This window comes from Pinus tabuliformis, chromosome 3_1, assembly GCF_031772625.1.
Source record: "Pinus tabuliformis cultivar Carrire ecotype Pingquan chromosome 3_1, CPIR1, whole genome shotgun sequence".
Taxonomy (NCBI): Eukaryota; Viridiplantae; Streptophyta; class Pinopsida; order Pinales; family Pinaceae; genus Pinus; species Pinus tabuliformis.
Window position 1 is genome coordinate 253,350,037 of NC_142301.1, and position 19,210 is coordinate 253,369,246.

General features: G+C 39.4%; 1 protein-coding gene across 1 annotated transcript in view; it reads left to right on the plus strand.

Moving 5' to 3' along the window:
- The window catches only part of LOC149186749 (threonine--tRNA ligase, chloroplastic/mitochondrial 2-like), a 217,327-nt gene extending 203,688 nt beyond the window's left edge, over positions 1-13,639 (plus strand). Inside the window, exons 7-9 of the mRNA XM_089411117.1 lie at positions 12,264-12,572; positions 12,781-12,981; positions 13,062-13,639. Of these exons, the coding sequence (XP_089267243.1) occupies positions 12,264-12,572; positions 12,781-12,981; positions 13,062-13,322 (771 nt within the window). The 3' untranslated portion in view covers positions 13,323-13,639. The remainder of the gene's footprint in view (positions 1-12,263; positions 12,573-12,780; positions 12,982-13,061) is intronic.
- The last annotated feature ends 5,571 nt before the right edge of the window (positions 13,640-19,210 follow it).

A 19,210-nucleotide genomic window follows, 5' to 3' on the forward strand; every position in this document is an offset into this window, starting at 1 on the left:
GGAGTTCGATGTGGTTGGAGAAAGACACTTGAGTAGTTTGATTTTGCTAGAGAATCGATTTCCTGAGTAGCAGTTGTGAGTTGCTGGAAGTGATTTAGTAAAGTCGAAGTAGTGAGAGAGGGGCAGGGATAGTAGACCGGAGGAAGTTTTCCAGATTTGGGGAGTGCAAGGCAGAGATGGCAGAGAGTAGTTCAGTGAGGCAACGGAGTGCCATGCAGAGGCAGTGCAAAGCTTTAGAGGGAGTTTGAATTCCAGCGGGGAGAGATGAGATTTAATGCCAGAAGCCAGGGTGTGAGACCAAAGGGAGGTCGAATTTCTAGACAGCGGGAGGTCAATAGAGGGATTAATGCAGAGCCCAACCAGTGCGACGCAGATCTGCGTAGGGGTGACACAGAAGCTGCATAGAGGCAGCGTGGGGCTAGTGAACAAGCCCCTGATTAGAGTCGGATCTCTCGGATTAGTGTCAGATTCTCCTCACTAACTTTTTGCTAGTATTTCTCTATATCGGATAGCCAATTTGGGCATCCAATGATTTGTACTCAGATTTACTACTGCATAATAATAAAACCCTCAGCTGATGCATCGGTTTTCTGGGCACATTGTCTAAAAACAACTATGTTGATGTGTGTGTTTATTTCTCTCTAGTGCAGCATTTAGTTTCACAATATTTTATTTTGTGTAGGCTGCAGTGTATGTATTTCAGTGTTTACTGTAGAAAACTGCAAGTAACTTGTAAGTAGGTGAAGTATTATCAGTTTGTTGCAGTAGGAATCGGGTTACTGATTTTCCACAGTCCCTCGCCCATATGTTATGAATGTATGTTTGAAGGTGGGCCTCCCAACCCCAAAGGCATGAATTTTCATTGGTATAGTTGAGTAATTTTCGTTACTTGGCATGGGCACTTTGGGGCATGAATTGGTGGGGGGATTTGGCGGAAAGAGTTAGTTAGGTTTGTATTCTTATCTCCATTGCCCGATTCCGTGGTTACCCTCGTATCCTAGTCCCGTGGGATCTCCTTTACTGGCCATTAGCTTTAGGGTTGGCACTACATGGGAAATCCTAATTTTGGTTGCGTGGTCCCGCTTCCTGATACCACCTACATTACTCCCTTTCCACTCATTTGAGCCCCATTCATCTCTTTTTCCATTTGGGTCCACATGTGTCCACTGGGTCCACATAAGGTTAGCCTCCCCCTCCCCTTGTCCACACCTTGGGTCGGGGCTCGAACGATGCCCCGAAGGTTGATGCAGCCAAAAAAGAAAGTAAAAAACATAATTTGGCCACTCTCAACATGAAATGTACCACAAAATGCAAAAGATGGTTAGGATATACAAATTTAGCACATGGGCAAACGCTGAACATGAGCTCTACCCCTTATGCATGGCCATCACCCTGGTTCCTATGGGCCCTATTACCCACCATTTTGTGGGTGATATCCCTAGGAGAATTTTTTCTCCAAGATGGTCCTCAACTGACAACCAACAACCCCTTGCAGCCACCAACTAGCTCGTTGTGCCATTTCTCCACCACTTGAGCCAACCATGTGGTCCCTCACCCATCTGCCATGATCGTATGTTTGAAGGTGGGCCTCCCGAACCTAAAGGTATGCCTTGTCATTTGGTAATTGAGTATTGTAATTTTCTTATCATGGACAATTTTGGGCATGGATTAATGGGGGGATTCAGTGGAAAGAATGGGCTAGGTCTGTTCTCTCGTCCCCTAGATCGGTTTTGGATATTAACCTTGGATTCCAATCCCTTGGGATCTCTTTTATTGACCATTTCGCTGTAGGGATGGCATTTCACGGGAAACCCTGATTTTGGTTGCGTGGTCCCGCTCCCTTATTTGCATATATTACTCCCTTTCCACTCATTATTACCCTATTCATCATTTCTCCCACCCGGGTCCACATTCCTCCACTGGGTCCATATAGGGTTGGCTTTCCCCTTTCCCTTGCCCATACCTTGGGTTAGGCTTGGAATGATCCCCCAGAGGTTGATGTAGCTAAAAAGAAAGATAAAAGCATGATTGGCCACATTCAACAGGAAAATGTACCACAAAATGCAAAAGATGGTCGGGACAAACACATTTAGCATGCGGGAAAGAGCCAATACATGAGCTCTACCCGATCATCAAGGCCATCACCCTGGTTCCTATAGGTTCTATGAGCCTCCTTCATCAAATAGGAACCCATGATTTTCCCAACCCCTGGGGGGCAATGCACTGCCCTACCTTAAATGGGGGTATCCACTGCTATATTTCATACATCATGCTTTTGTCCCTTGAGCCCTGAGCAGTTAATCATAGAAAAATCATAAAAAGGCAAAAGGCATATAAAGAATGGTGGAAAAATCAAGGTTAGGGCACCTCATGTACCACAGTTGCTCCCTCCTACATTATAAATCCAAGTGTGGGCTTCCCTTTTATTAGCTACCCTTGCACCTCAACATGTGGCCCAGGGTTGCTCCTTCTCATCCCCTACTTCATTCACCTCCCTATCACATACCACCACCTTTTAAAGGATGTACGTTGAACGTATTATACCCTTTAGAAGTAGAAACCACCTAATAAGATACTTGGTTAACCGCATTTGGAGTTTGGGAGACATTGGCACATCTCGAAGCCCATTATGGAAGGGCAAGCCATTATGAAGTCTCCATCTGTGTCCATGGTTGGTAAGCTCATTTACTCGATTTCTCTAATGACTTGTTGTACTAGAAGGCTAGGGGACGCAATGGATCTTATGTAGGATTGCAAATGGTCTCTATCTTGGGTTTGGTCTCCTTTTACGACGTCCTAACCCTCCAGAGGGTTACATTGGCACATGTAGGGTGTGTGTTGAGAGCCATGGGCCTCCACAACAATAGACAACACTCCATGGATCCTTGAGGATGTTCAACGATTGCTTAAGATTCACCTATTGGACAAGGAAGATACATCTAGTTCATCTTTGCCCAGTTGGCCCCACAGATGTACCATGCACTTGGCAGCTGACCTAGGACATGTAGGATAATGTGGTATCACCTACACCATAATCAAAGCCCTTACAGGTGAACTACAAGCATCTTTGACTCATTTGGAGAGTCATGAGGTTATTATTGTGCTCCCACACCCACTAGGAGCACCACAGGTTTGTTGTTTGGAGAACAAGGGGCCAACCCCTTGTCCATCACTTTTGAGGGTCCTATTCTTCATTATGTCACCTATGGACATCATCAGTCCCCTTGGAGGGTCCTATGACATGTATTATTTATCATTTGGCCTCTTTAGAGGCTTATTATTTTACTTGTGAGCTAGTTTGGGAGGCTTGTCAACAAAAGTTAGGTTATTAGCACATTATTTTATTTTTGGGGCTTATGTAGGCCTAGAAGACTTATTCAAACTCATTAGTGTATAAATACAAGTGAGATGAGTTCATTTGCTCATCATCACTTTGGATTGGATCTTTTCTCTCTCTTGAGAATTTCGCACTTTTTCTTGGAGGATGAATTGAAGCTTTATGGATGAATTTTGATGTTTGGATTTGGTTTATCTTATCTTGGAGCTTCTCTATAGTCAAATTGTGGATGGTTGGCTATGTGCTATTACATGTAAGTACATGCTTTTAGCATTATTCTTGTTTTACTTTGTCATATACATTGGATTGGGTTTTTCGCTATTTTTAGGGCTAATTGTTGCATGCATGTTCTGCTTAAATTGTGGAATTTTGTCTCTATATAGCATCTCTCAATGTATGGGCCATGTAATTTGAATGAAATTTCCTAGGGATAATTCTATCAACAAATTCATCTTAATAAGCCATCACCTTTTGCAAGTTGAAGTATAAAAGCTGTAGGGTTGCTTCCCTTTGACCTAGAAGGTTAGCGAGGTAGTCTTAAGGTCTCCTTGACTAAGGAACAAGGTACTCATTGATATTTATCATAGATTCCATTCTCCCAAGACGAAGACACTGATCTATCAAGAGGTGGTCACCCAAAAATCAACTCCTTTTCACCTTTCTCTAGGTCTAGCCAAGTTGGGTCACTTAGGGCATCATTTTCCCGACAAATTAGCCCACCAAAAAGTTCGATCTCCTAGCCTCTCCTACGCTGGTGTGTCCTCAGGGCCCCCTCCAATTTTGAAGCAATTCCGATGGTTGAGTTGTGAAAAAAGCCAAGCCCTAGCTTCGAGATCAAACTTTGCCCTAGTATCCCCAAGGCTAGTGCCTCATAGGATAAATTTAACACCTTTAAGTGAAAATCGTTTCTTTGATCCTCCCCCCTCCTTGTTTAGGTTAAGCATATCATTGGTTGCTAAATTCTTACCTTCTAACCTAGGCTGGGTCCACTTGGTCCCATGTGATCCCATTCCTTTGAAAAGACAATTCTCCAAGAACCATTTGGGTACCAATTTCAATGAGGATTTTAGGGATTGGTAAATTCTTCTCAAGTCATATTCCATAAACCTATCCCTCAAATCCCCATATCCTTCCCCTAGAAGACATTGTACCTTGCTTAGAAAGCAAACAAGCTCCATCTTGACCTTCTTCTAGAAAGGGATTATTTGGGTCACTTTATATCCACTTGTTGATTTATCCTTCATTTGTGACTCCATAGATACAGGGTCTCCTCCTATTGATGAAATTCTATAAAGAATATGGAGTCATAGTTGAAGTGATAGTGGGCCAAGCTTCCATCATTGCCCTTTGATCTAGCAGTTGCCCTTTAGGAGTCCGTTTTAGCCCCCTTCTAGTTTAAGTGGTAACAGGCCCTAGATGAGCCCCCTCCATCATTAAGGAACCCATGAATCTATGATTGTCCCAACCCCTGGTGGGCGATGAACTGCCCCACCTCAAGGGGTTATTCACTGCTACATATTACACATCATGCTCTCATTCCCTTGAGCCCCAAGTGGTTAACCAAAGAAAAATCATAAAAGGCAAAAGGCATATGAAGAAGGGTGGAAAAATCAAGGTCGGGGTAACTCATGTACCACGATTGCTCCCTCCTACACATTCATATACCCAGGTGTGGGCTTTCCTTGTTATAGCTACCTAATGTACCTTGACATGTGGTCTGGATGTTTCCCCTCACCCCCATTCCATTCCATCATTATATCATTTGCCACCTATCTCTTAAAGGATGTACTATGGACATGCTATCCCCTTTAAAGATTGAAACCACCTAATAAGGTCCTTGGTTAACCCCCTTTTGAGCTTGGAGACACTTGTACTTGCCAAAGCCCACTATGGAAGGGCATGCCACCATGAAGTGCCCCATTGATCCCATAACTTGTAAGCATTATTACTTGATTATTCTAATGATTTGTTGTATTGGAGGGCAAGGGGACGCATTGGATCTTATGCAGGATTGCAGGTGGGTCTTCATTTAGGGCTTGGTCTCCCTATACGAGGTCCTAGCTCTCCAGAGTGCCACATTGGCATTTGTAGGGTGAGTGTTGAGAGCCATGGGTTTCCACCATAGCAAATATTACTTCATGGATCCCCCATGATGTTCATTGATTGCTCGTGTTCCACCTTTTGGATGATGATGATTCACTTGGTCCACCATGCATAGCCTACTCCACAATGGCACCATACACTTGGCAGATGTTCTAGGATGTCTTCCGTAGAAAATGGAGGGTTTATGTCATCAATCCGACCCTTACAGATGGTTTACAGGCATATTGGATCCATTTGGAGACCCCTGAGGTTTTCCTTGTGCCCCCACACCCACTTGGGAGCACCACGAGTTATTGATTGAATAACCAAGGGCCAATCCCTTTTCCACTATGCTTCAAGTCCTTTCCTTCATCATGGCACCTCTTGGACTTCATCAAGCCTCCTTAAAGGCCCAACGACATCACTTTGTTGATCATTCAACCCTCTTGAGAGGCTTAACTTTACATTATTAAGCTATTTGGTGGGCTTTTCACCAAATGTTTTGTTATTATAGGGGCTAAATTAAGCCTAATTAGCTAAATCGAATTCATTAGGAAGTGTATAAATAGATGAGAGGTGATTCATTTCTCTCATCATCACTTGGATTGATCATTCTCTCTTAAGAGATTTTCGCTATTCTTTTTGGAGGACAAAATTGGATGGATGGATGAATTTTGATGTTTGGATATCTTCATTTTTGTCTTGGAGCTTCTATATTGGCATATGATGATGATTGGATATACTTGTTCTCACATGTAAGTGCTCTTTTAATGCTATTTTGTCATTCTTTTCTATGTCACATAAATGATGCTAGAATTTTCGCTATACTAGGACGAAATTTTGCTACTTTTCTTTGGTGAAAGGTATAAATTTGTCTTTTATTAGCGTTGCATCATGTTATGGGCCATGTTTGAATAAGTGAATGTTCCTAGAGATATTTTATTGAAATTTATCTTGATAAGTCATCACATATTGCACATTGAAGTATAAAGACCTTGAAGCAGTTTTCCTCATGCCCTAATTGTCATGTGAAATTGTTCTAGAGGCCTCCTTGACTGAATGAAACCATCCTAATCATTGGAATCTTCTTGACTCCATTTCTCCCAAAGGAATAGGCACTGGTCTTCCATAGGTGATCACCTTAAAGCATATTTTTCTCACCTTCTCCCTTTCTTTCTAGGCCTAGCCTACATAGGTCACCTAGGGCATCACTTATCTCACAATATAGCCATCCAAATACTTCGATTTTTGGTCCACAATTGCACTGGAGTTTGCTCTAGAGGCCCTCCAAATTTGAAGCAAATCTGACTATGAGATCTCGAGATATTGCAAGCCCCAGCTTGAAGACCGTTTCTTGCCTTAGGTTTCCCTTGGCTAGTGACCTCATCTGGATCATTGCATTCCATTTCAAGAATATTTTCCATTGATCCTCTTCTTTTCCACAATTAGGTCAAGCCCCTCCTTGAGTGACCAATTCCTCTTTCTTGACCTAATTTTGGGTCCACTTGGTCTCGTGTGGTCCCGCAACTTTTTGAAGATAATTTCACAAAGACCATTTTGGAACCAAGTTTTCACAAAGGTTTTTAGGACTAGGTCCCTCCTTCATAAGTCTTATTTTCAAACCCTAGCCCTTGAAATCCCCTTGGCCCTTCTTAGAGAGCCTTACACCTTGCTTCTCAAGCAAGTAAACCATACATTTGAGTCTCTCTTGTGAATAGGCCTAAGGAATCACTCCTTACCTCTTCATTGACCCATTCATATAGTGATTCCCTTCATACTAGGTCTCCTCCCATCGGTGAAAGTTCGTAAAGAGTAGGGAGCTTTAGCTGAGGTGATAGTGGACTATTGCTCCATTGTTGCCCTTGACCTAGCGGTTGCCCTTCTGGGATCCCCTTCTAGGACCCTTGCTAGTTTGAGCGGTAACAAAGCCTTCATAAAAGGTGCCCTGAAGCCAATGAAAATAGAGGATGCAGTTATGAGAATGGATGGTTCCTTTAGACATCAATTTGAAAATGATTTTGAAGAATAGTAAAAGCCCTCTATAATGTCATATTGTTGACTAAGTTTCTCATTATCTAGCAGCTGATGTGATTTTGTTGAGAAGGTTTAGTCGCAGCCCGCCATGTGATCCTAATTTTGTCTAGCAGCTAAAGCAAAGGAAAAGTATGCAACTCCTTTATGTTGGCACCTTTGGATAAGGATGATAGTACCCTTGAAAGTCTGGTAGATAGAAGAAGTGCAAGGCACTTTGGAGCAAATCCCTGTAGCAACCTGTATGAACGTAAAATCAGAGGTATGGTATCTATCAAGGTACGTGCAATGAATTTATTTTTATTTGTTTTAAGGATGTTTTGATGGAGGGTTTGATTTGAATAAGAGCCCTAGAGGATTCATGGGAAACCCTAGCTCACATATGAAACCCTAACCCTATTATGCTCTCGAATAAGAAACCTTTTCTTTTGTTTTTTAGGGTTTGTGGATTCTACGGTATGATTGATGAGGATGATGTTTTGAATTCCATCCTCCATTGTGTATGAAAACCCTAGATCGTATCTCATGCTTTTATGATCACATATTGTGCTTGGTAGTGTTTGTCTATGGCTATTGCAGGTGCCTTGTGAAGAAAGCATTGGAAGAAGGATGTGCATGGTAGATCCTATGTGTTGGCAAGCACAATGAGCAGAGGGAACTGTGAGGACCCTGATTTTGGCATCTTGATTGGGTCATTGGGCACTTTGATGCGTTGTGCCAAGATCTTATGAATATGTATGCCTACATGCGAAGGACCCCTCCTTATCATGGATTGGGTGATTTAATATGTTGGTTGTAGTCATCTAACAATGAAGGATAATGCAGCTATTTTGGGACAATCTCATGGGAGGATTTCTTCACTCTGGTTGAAGAAGGACCATGATGATTCTTCATAATTTACTCTCTGATCTGAAGCAAGCTTTTTAGAAGTTTGTTGTTGTAGTTGCCTCGTGGAAAGTCTAATCCCTTGCATGAGAAGCTCATGATTGAAAGCTAGATGATCATGTGAAGCAAGGCTTCAGAGGGAGCTATAGAATCCCCGACAGTATGACCTGATGACTCTTCTTGCCTAATGTTTATTGATGAAGGCAAATTCATGGAAGTTGCATGATTATGATTGATGACTTTGGCACATGGACCTAAGGAAAACTGACCAGTTACAAGTGGCTCGATCATTATGTTTTGGCAAGTTCAGTTTCCCTATATTTAGAGGGAGTTATGGACAAACCATGTTGATTGGATTGTAAAGATGCAGCTATTGATGATGTTTGATTGATGACCCTCTCATTTATCAATGTAAGAGGGAGTTGACTTTTAAAGTCAAGATGGCTTACCTAGCCTTGATGCATTATTCCCTGCACTTAAAGCTCTGATGAGATGGAGAAGTTGCTAGTCCACATCTGTATATCTTGTGGGATCCCTTGTGTTCTTAATAAACACCCTATCAGTCATATGCCTCGCTATGAAAGCTCTGAGTCGATCTATGGATGAGCCTCATATATTGGATAGTTGCTTATTGAGATATCTCTGTGATTTGATTATCTATAATCTGAGGTACACTGTGAGAATCTAAGATTCCATGAATATTCTAATGCTGGCTCGTTTGGCACTATGATGGATGGAAAGAGCACATCTAGTGCTATATCTCTTGATTCGGTTGCTCTGGAAGCACTATTGAGGCTGAATGTATATAGCAACAAGTATGGCTTATTATGAAGCCAGTTGGTTGAGGAAGCTCTTCAGTGAGCCATTTGAGCACGTGCTGGTAACCACCATTGTATATTGCAATATTCTTGAGTGGGATTCATTTTTCAGAGAATCCATGTTCCACTACAACTCCAAGTATTGGGTACCACTTTATCTTGATATGGTACATTGGAGAGCTACCAAGCTCCATCATTGTTGGTTGGATGAGCAGATTATTGTCATCCTTACATAGCCTCTTGGTAAGGTCAAGATTATCTTTCTTCAGAGAGAGGTTGGGAGTCGTGGATAGACCCTACTAGGAGGGTCTTGGTTGAACATTGAGCTCTGGGAGCTCCTAGGGTCCTGGGGTACTTCTTGGAGCTATGTGCGACCATAGGGTGAGTGGTTCACCTTCCCTATAGGTACACTATGTATAGGGCGAGTGGTTCACCTTCCCCTGTGATACTCCATGATGATATATGAGAGCATAGGGTGAGTGGTTCACCTTCCCCTATAGCTGATGATCTATGCATAGGATGAGTGGTTCACCTTCTCTTGTGGATACCCCACTGAGAGATGCATATAGGCATCTATTGGTTGTCACATGTGGACATGTCGGTGGGACGTGGTTCATCCTTCCCCATATATAGGATGCTTATTCCCTACGATCGATGGTTGACATGTCGGTGGAACGTGGTTCTTCCTTTTCCCACGTTTAGGATCCTTCCTACGATTGTTGGTTGGCATGCATGTAGGACGTGGTTCATCCTTTCCCTACCCTTGGTGGTTTGCATGCGCGTAATATGTGGTTTATCCTTTCCCTACGATGGTTGTGACATGTGACTGTAGGATGTGGTTTATCCTTTCCCTATGTGTGGTTGTGAGTAGGATGTGATTTATTCTTTCCATGCTGTTTCCCTAGCATCATCCTACCCATGTAGTCTGGGATACATGGGAAGTCATCTAGCCAATGAGTTGGGAAAAGTGGTTAGGGACCATAGCATTACCGAAGGACGCATTGTGTATTGCCATACTCCCTATGACTAGGATGCATGGTGTTCAACAACTTTATTTGGGATCAAATCCGATTGGGGTTCTACTCCTGGATTGACTTTTGTCAGTGGAGAGTGGCAAGGTCTTGTGAATCACTCTCAATCAATTCTTCTTCATTGTTACATCAGTGTTAAGCCGAGTAGAGACGAGACATAAAGACGGTATATGATGGCAGGATGGCAAGATGATGGATGGATTGGCAGGTGGAATTCTCCCTAGTTGAGAGGAAGTGTTAAAATTGGAAACTAGGGCCAAATTCCACTATTGGACAACTCATTTGATGGGGATGATTATTGCATTGAATTCCTCTTTTCGAGAGGACCAAAATCAACCTAAAGATCATCAATTTTGGACAAGCAGAAATGTGTTTTTGAATTTATGCTCACCTGTGCAATTTGTCAAGGTCGGTCACATCTTCATGTAGGCTCATGTCCAATCTCATTTGGCACTTCACTCACTCACACATCCTTCTCTCTCCTCATCTGATTGGTTCATATAGCTTATTGGGCATCTCGTTTCCTCACACGTGTGGCAGCAAAAGGACGAATTACAGGGCTGAAATTTCAGACACTGTTGCAGGTTTGACCAGCGTTGACCGGGCCGGTTTGACATCCTCTGACTGCGATTTTTGTACCATAGTTTCGTTTTTGGCAAGCCGCATCTATTGGCTCGAGAACCAAGGCATTTTTTTTTATTTTGACTGCAGACCAATCACAGGGTTGACCGCAGATTTGACCAAGTTTGAGCGCTATTTTCATGACTATTTTGGGCTGACTTGACCACTTCAGAAGCCTGAGTTTAACTGCCTTTGACCGAGCTCCATAAAGCACTGTTTTCTGCTGCGTTGACCATCGTTGACTTTCTGGTTAGGGTAAAATTTGACGGTTGTTGACTGCAGATTTGATAGGGCTGTTTTGACTCTGATTTGGCAAGTCAATTTTGACTTTTGTACTCTCTCTCTCTCTCTCTGCTGAACATTTGATATAATAATAAGAATTGATCAAAGGGTTTTCCCCATCTTGGGGTTTTCCCTAGCATCCGCCAAATTTGGTGTCCTCTTGTCTTGGTTTGTTTTCTTCATTTATGTTTGATGTTCTTTCATCAGTTACTATCATATGATAATGGTTAATGTGATTGCTAATAGATTACTGGAATTAATAATGGGCTAATAGATTAATGAACTGACCTATGCAAAGAACATGTTTAACTCAAAAATTAACATTAACTCTATCGCCACCCATGTTCGATTCCCCGACATGCTTAGCCTGTATTGATTAGGCTCAAGGAGTAGGTGGACCCAAGGAGTTTTCATTTCGTCTGTGGTCAATATGGGATGTCTCGACTCTTGCTTAGTCATTGGGTCATTACTGTAAAAGAAAAAAAAAGTTGCGACAGTTTTTATGCCTAATTGACACAGAAATTTTGCTTTTAGGTCCTGTTGAACAACAGACATCGAAGAAACTGCCAATGCATATGGAACAATCCATGTGTAAATATTTACTGTATCCGGTGGAAATATTGAGAGGTAGTCTTGTTACATTTAAAGCTGTGAGTACGGGCTAAATGAATTGCAAACAGTCACATGGGGAGGTATTCTTGTTACATTTAAAGCTGTGACAGTTGTTATACCTAATAGACCCAAAAAAAAGGTTTGCTTTTTGGTCAACTGTTAAAAGACGGACATCGAAGAAGCCGCCAATGCATATGGTAATGGAACAATCCATATGTAAATATTTACTGTATCCGTTGGAAATATTTAAAACATCAGAATAGGTAAATTTTAAATGGAGATATGTATTAGGAGGTAGAACACATGCAAAATCCTTGCTATTTAATGCACTCTGATTTTTGCCTTATCCATTTACAGCTCATTACTCATTTTCAAAAAGAGATTGCATTCTAGTTGTGTTCATTTAGGTTTTTACGTAACAAATTTAGACTAGCATTAGTTTCTACATTTATGTGTAACTTTTTAGTATTTACCTGTCAAGGGCTTCAATACCAGGTTTTGTTCAAAATTTATGGGCATTTCATTCTCTTTCGTATTTGTGAATCAGCTCACTTTTTGTCACAGGATGATGCACATGTCTTCTGTTTGCCCAGCCAGATCAAGGAAGAAATAAGAAGTGTTTTAGATCTGACAGAAGCAATCTTGTCTCAGTTTGATTTTAAAAATTATGAAATAAACCTATCGACAAAACCTGAAAAGGCAGTGGGTAGTGATGTTATTTGGGAGAAAGCAACCCGTGCTTTAAAAGATGCTCTTGAAGACAAGGGGTGGGACTATTCTGTTGATGAAGGAGGTGGTGCATTTTATGGTCCAAAGATTGATCTTAAGATTGAAGATGCACTTGGAAGAAAGTGGCAGTGTTCGACAGTTCAGGTATAATTATTTTGGATGATTAATATCCAGATTCTATCGATTATGTATTTTTATGGATTCAGATACTCATCTACTGTTTCGTCTAGGTTATCTTCACGATACGATGTTTCCTCTCTCCTGGGGTTGAATAAAAAGAGTACGATGCTGTAGTTATGTGAAATATAGATTCTGTAGCCTATGATATAATGCAATAGAATGCTGTTTGCAGGTTGATTTCAATTTGCCTCAGCGATTTGATCTATTCTATATTGATTCAAATTCAGAGAAAAAACGGCCCATCATGATTCACAGGGCCATCCTAGGATCTCTTGAAAGGTTCTTTGGCATACTGATAGAGCATTATGCTGGTGACTTTCCTTTGTGGCTTTCTCCAGTGCAAGCCCGTATTTTACCTGTAACAGACACTCAGGTTAGTAGATTGATTAAAGATGCTTTTTTTGTTTAACAAGAAAGGTACCAGTCGCTGAATAATTCTTTTCACTATATCAGGTTCAATATTGTCGGAAGGTAGTGGCAAAGATGAAAGAGAAAAATATTAGAGCAGAATTATCATTTGGTGAGCGTCTTAGCAAACTAATTAGGAATTCAGAAACACAGAAGATACCTTTGATGGCAGTTGTGGGGCCAAAAGAGGTTGAAAGTGAAACTCTGACTGTTCGAACGAGACATGGGGGAGAACTCGGGACCATGACCATCAATGAGGTTATAGAAAAAATTCAAAACGCAGCAGCTAATAGAAGCTTTTTATAGCATAATAATATTCAATCTTACTGTTCCCTGTATGGCAATTTCCTTTAGCTTATTCATTCCTAGGGGACATGTGTTTGTGCCAAAAATGAAGGCCAGAAGCATTTACTATGTTAGTGTTAGTACATTCTAGCCAGAATTACATTGCATGGAAAGCTGTACGGAGTCTTGTTCAATGTTGTAGATAACTTGACATATAGATGCTTATTCTTCCCCCATTTTTGAAGGATAGAGGGTGCTGCATTTTCTTGTATAGTGTTGTTCATGAACAGGTTATTAATAACTGTTTTAATATAAGATAGCTCGTATGTCAGCTTCCATGTTTGATAAAAAGTAGTTTTCTCTCTTTGAACTTATGGATGCTGATAATAAAAATTTGGCTACGTAGCAATAGTGGAAACTAACGAGATTAAATAGCTGTGCCTTTTCCTATGTTATTTGTTTGCTTGGTTCGAACTTACAGGTACTCATCATGAAATTTGGCTCGGTAACAATCCTTAATAGGAAGGAAGGTAAATAGTTGTGCCTTTCCTAATTTACTCTTTGCTGAATAGGCCAATATCAAGTAATACAATATACAAAGCATTGTATACATGTCTTTATAAGTAATTTTGTAAAACTCACAAAAATCCAATAAAAAAACACCATTTTAAAGATAGCTACATACCTTATTGATTAAGGTTGCTTTGTGAATGGATTTTCGAAGGTTTAGTTCCTTGTAATTTTGTATAAATATACTATATGTTACATGATAATAATGATAATAAGAAAATCATTAAATTTTAGGATTGTTACTACAAAATTTAGTAGATTTAGTGCAAAGTCCCATTAGGCAACCTAGATCATATGGAAACAAAAGATCGACCATTATTGTCAGTTTAGTGGCTTCTCTTTAGTTGTTTAGTGGTGAAATTAATCCTAGAAGGGGGGCTTCAGTATAGAAAATCACTAGAAAGGTATTCAATTAAAGGAAGCTCAATGAAGATACAAAGTATAATGATAGGTGTAAAGGTACCGACAAAGCCTTGAAAGACTAAGACAAGAGTTGCCTAAAGTTCAAGTACACTTCCCTAAGACCTTTACCATTTAGAAAAGAGCTGTTATAAGTTAGGGTTTGTATGATGTAGATCTAGGGCACAGAATGCCATATAGCAACTCTAGAAAATAGCCTATAAGGGATAATATCAACAAAGGACCAATAAAGTATGAAGGAGGTGAGCTAGGGTTAAGTAAACAATATTCCTAAATTGCTGAAAATGTATATGACAACAATAAATACCAAGATGTCGACCTTAATTTCAAGGTTAAAATATGTAAATAATGTTATATTTTTGTCTTTTATTATTTATGAAATGTAATCACTTCCACTAGGGAAATGACAATTCAACATAAAATTGCTTTAAAATGCAAATTTTAAGCTAACTCTAACCTTTGTTACCATAAAATTAAAGAAGAAAGAGAATTTTATAATGAGCAATACCTACTAGACTAGTACCTTTATCTAATTGGGTAATGGAGTCAATTAGGGAAAGATCAATGATAGAGGACCTTGGATGAAGAGGGTGGAAGATTGAATTTCTTTGCTTAGAAACCCTAATGGATTCTCTATGTGGGGGATTTTAAGGTCAAAGGATGCATGAATCAAGATTTTTTGATGAATTCTTGCAAGACAAATTGTACACACCATAAAGAATCAATATTTCAAGAAAAGATATTGCACTTTTTATTATGGCACGCATAGAAATTTGTTGACGGTGCTGGAACCTGCCAACATGCAAGGGGGTCTCCCCAACGTGAAGTCCCAATTAGACCTCACATCATTTGGTGTAGGAGCCTGTCCAGAAATAAGGTCTAACTGCCATTTTTTAAGGATTTTCCTTGACTGTAATAGTTAGCAGAAGAGAGTAATATACATGTACTTTTGAATGAACAAGTGAGTATGTCTTCTTTAAGAGGAGTAATAGTACTAACCTAATAAAGACACACGAGCATATATATATATGGAAGAGTTGTTAATCAACTAGCAAAATAGTTCACATAGAAGTAATGATTGTTAAGACAAGTACGACTCACATTGAATAATATAAGCACCAAAGCCATTGAAATAGTTCAATTTCTTTAGTGTGAAATAACAACATATACTGCAAACATTCAAAGAATAGTCTTACAACATTTACGATATACACATGAAAGTGTGTTGGTTGAATGCGCTTATAGTATTAAGCGAAAGATCCAAGATACATCGATACAATGAACACTGCTAGCCCCAATAGTGGAGCATTATAGCTACCACTTGCTCTCCAAAAGAACTATCTTCCTCTCTAAGGCTTGGTTGAAGAAGCCAAGGTCAAAGTAGGTTCTGAAATTTGGATATAGGCCAAAATTTTGGAGGGTGTTGTAGCAGGGACAACACTTGGCGACACACTAGTAGGACTCCAACTTCTCTGCCTTGATCTAGGCTTTATGCACAGGGTCTAGTTCCTCAGGAAGTATTGATTCATCATGTGGATTACTCTGGTTTTCCTAGTTAACTCGATTATAGATGTAGTCCCCTTCACTCCTTTCTCGGTTAAACACATTCATAAATCTAGGTATATCATAATTGTTTCAATTCAGGAGAAGGGTAATATAGTTCACGAATTTAAGATGTTAGATAATCAGAAAGGAAAAAAGATTCTCTTATGTTGATAATTACTTGTGATATTCTTGTAGCCTTATTAAATTTATTTATGTTCTTCTTTTATCTTCTTTTCATCAAGCAATCATCAATTCAAAAACATGAAGATCAACAACACCAGATGTAGGCACTCAATTAGGGCTGGAACCCTTCTATAGGGGAAAATTTAGTCAAAGTCTTCCACTGGCAAATTCAGATCAAGTTGAGACAAACCAAAACCTTAAATTTGACCAAAATACCTTCCTCCTCCACCAATTCAACCTTCAAACTGTCCTTCCAAACTTCAAAGATCAACTGCAATAATACTGCATCAACATTGCATCAATATTGCATCAACATTGTATCAATATTGCATCAAAGACATAATCTTGGCCCTACTGCTTCAAAATTTTGATCTAGCTTCAAGACTGCAACTTCAACCCTCTTGTAACTTTTGCTTCTTCGCATGTGTGAGACGAAGAGAGAAAAGTCTGACTTCTTTTGCTTGACAAAGACTTCCTTTTCCTTCGCTAGGTTTACCTCCTTCTTGGGAATTTCGCTCTTTTTTACTTCTTCTAGCTATTGCAGATCGAACTTTTGGTTTTTGTTCCAAATGAGGTCGAATAACTGCCAATATATAATGAATCTGTGAGGTCGAATTCCCTTGATGAGGTCGAGTTGTCCAAGTTGAGGTCGATTTGATGGAGGAGACCTAAATGACTTATTTGACATTAAAATAAATTTCTTTCTTGACTCAAGAAGCTCAAGAAGGGTCTATTACATGATGACATGGGCAATGACTCTTGACGTAAACCCTAGAAACCTACAATGGAGGCCTTGACCTAAAAGTCGTTGATCCAAGCATGAAACTGATGCTTTAATAAGTCAAGTTCTTTTACAATAAAATTTCTTATTCTTTCTTTTGACAAATACATTACATCATGACTCAAGTACAATTATGAAGATTGACACTAGTAACATTTTTCAACACTCTCTCTTAACTAGGGAGGTATTCATAATTACACATATATAGAGGTACATGGAAGATATCAAAATGATATGCTTTATGAAGAGTCACAACGCACTTAGTGCTACAGATTAGATGGCTGACCAGGGTACTCTAATCGGGTGGGACTAAGGTGTACTCAAGCTTTAGCCACTCTAGGTACCATCAGGCTTTTAAGCTCTAACACCAACCTAGGGATCTAGGTGTGTATCCAAGGTTGGAGCTCTAAGACCAATGCTACCATCCCTACTTCGGGATCTAGACATCAACACATACGCCGACCAGATGTCCTCCCAAGAATCTTGTTGCCACAAGATGCTTTATCTCTCCTAATCAATTGAATCAAATATATATCCACCACTCTAAGCATACTTCAAACGTTCGACCTTTTATGGAGGGATCTTGCACAATCAACCCCAATCAATAATAAACTTCCAAGTATATATACAAGTAAACACAAACCCTTCAGAGTCCTCAATCATTCTGATGCTACTTATATCATCAAGTTATCCAAATACAACTTGTCAGAAGATTTCTTCTTCTTTCATTTCTTCAATAGCACCACATACAACCTTAGTAATTCTTAAGTCTTTTGTTTGCAAATCCATCTGTAGTACTTTCATTCATTCTTTGGTTTCATTCTTTCTTCAAGGTATTCACTATGGCTGTCATAATATGCCCTCCCTCTTAACTGGGGAGATATACCCTTTATTCTATCTAAGCTCCCTCTCAACTTAGGGAGATCAACAACTACCTTCTTTTATAACATTGAAGAAACTCCAACCTTTCAAGGCTTCATTCTTTCTCATGGCATCAAGGCCATCTTGATCATCATTATTCTTATAACTTCCTTAATCATGTTCATCATTATTATCATCTTCAATTACGAAATCTTCAACATCTTGAAGATTATGTACCTGCAAAACTTTAATAACAAGTACAACCAAATACAAATATATAGAAGCATGAAGTTAACTATATCAAAATCATGTCATTATAATGGAAGCATCAAAACATTCAAGCTTTAGACATCAAATACCTAAACCTAGTTAGGTTCATAATCAATAAGGGTTACACATTTTTATAGTCTAGACTTCAACAACTTGCTAGGGTTTTGTCACAAACCCTAGACTCCATCTTATACAACCTTAGATATCAACAACTCAATCAAGATATCAATCCAATCATGTTACTACACATATAGGGCTTCAATATTATGTTATAGAATTCATAGCAGATTCTACTAGGGTTTTGTTACAAACCTTAGATTTCATTAATAAATCTAAATCATCAATAATCAGGCTAGCATACTTTCATATACATATCAAGGATTTCATTATCATGCACGCGCATCTCATATCAATAGCTACTAGGTAAACCTAAGATACAAACATCAATACATCAAAGTTAGATATACAACAATTTTGACCAGGCTAGGGTTTCGATCATACATATGAATATACACCTAGGGTTTCATTCTTAGGATCTTACTTTAGTTATTACAAGGGCTTTGTTCATAAACCCTAATTCACCAAACCCTAAAAATCTAGGGTTTCATTATATAGCCTAGACATTAACAACAAACCCTAAAGAACTAGGGTTTTTACTACGACATTACCAAAACCCTAAACTTCAAAAGAATAGGATTTCATCATATGTTCTAGAATTTATCAACAACCCTTAGAGTTTCATTATTAACATTGGCATACCCTTAGCATCAAGAGGCTAGGGTTTTACAGTATGTTATCACATTTAGTGAGTTTGAAATTTTTGAGAAACACCGACAATTTCAGTGTCAGCGAAATAATTTGTAATAAACAGGTGAAACGCTGATAATGGGACTATCGGGGCTTATTAAGTTCAGAAAAATTATTAACAAGAATACATTGACAACGAGAGTGTCAGCATTATCAGGTATTGGCTGATGACGGGAATATCATTGCCACTAGTAAAATTTGAATTTTGATTTTTAAAATCACACTGACACATTCCACATTAGCAACACAATAATCATTTCCCAGTCATGCTACGAATAATCTGCAGGTGAAAGGTACATTTGGAAATGAATTTTTCTGCTGCCGAAGAGCTATGGTGTGATTTTGTAATTATCAAAGGGTCAAAAATATCATTTCACCTGTCAATCAATTATTCTGCTTGAAAATCTCATTGTTTTTACCGCATTTTATTTTCACCATTGTCATTTGCAAAGTTGTGTTAGTTTAGCATTGG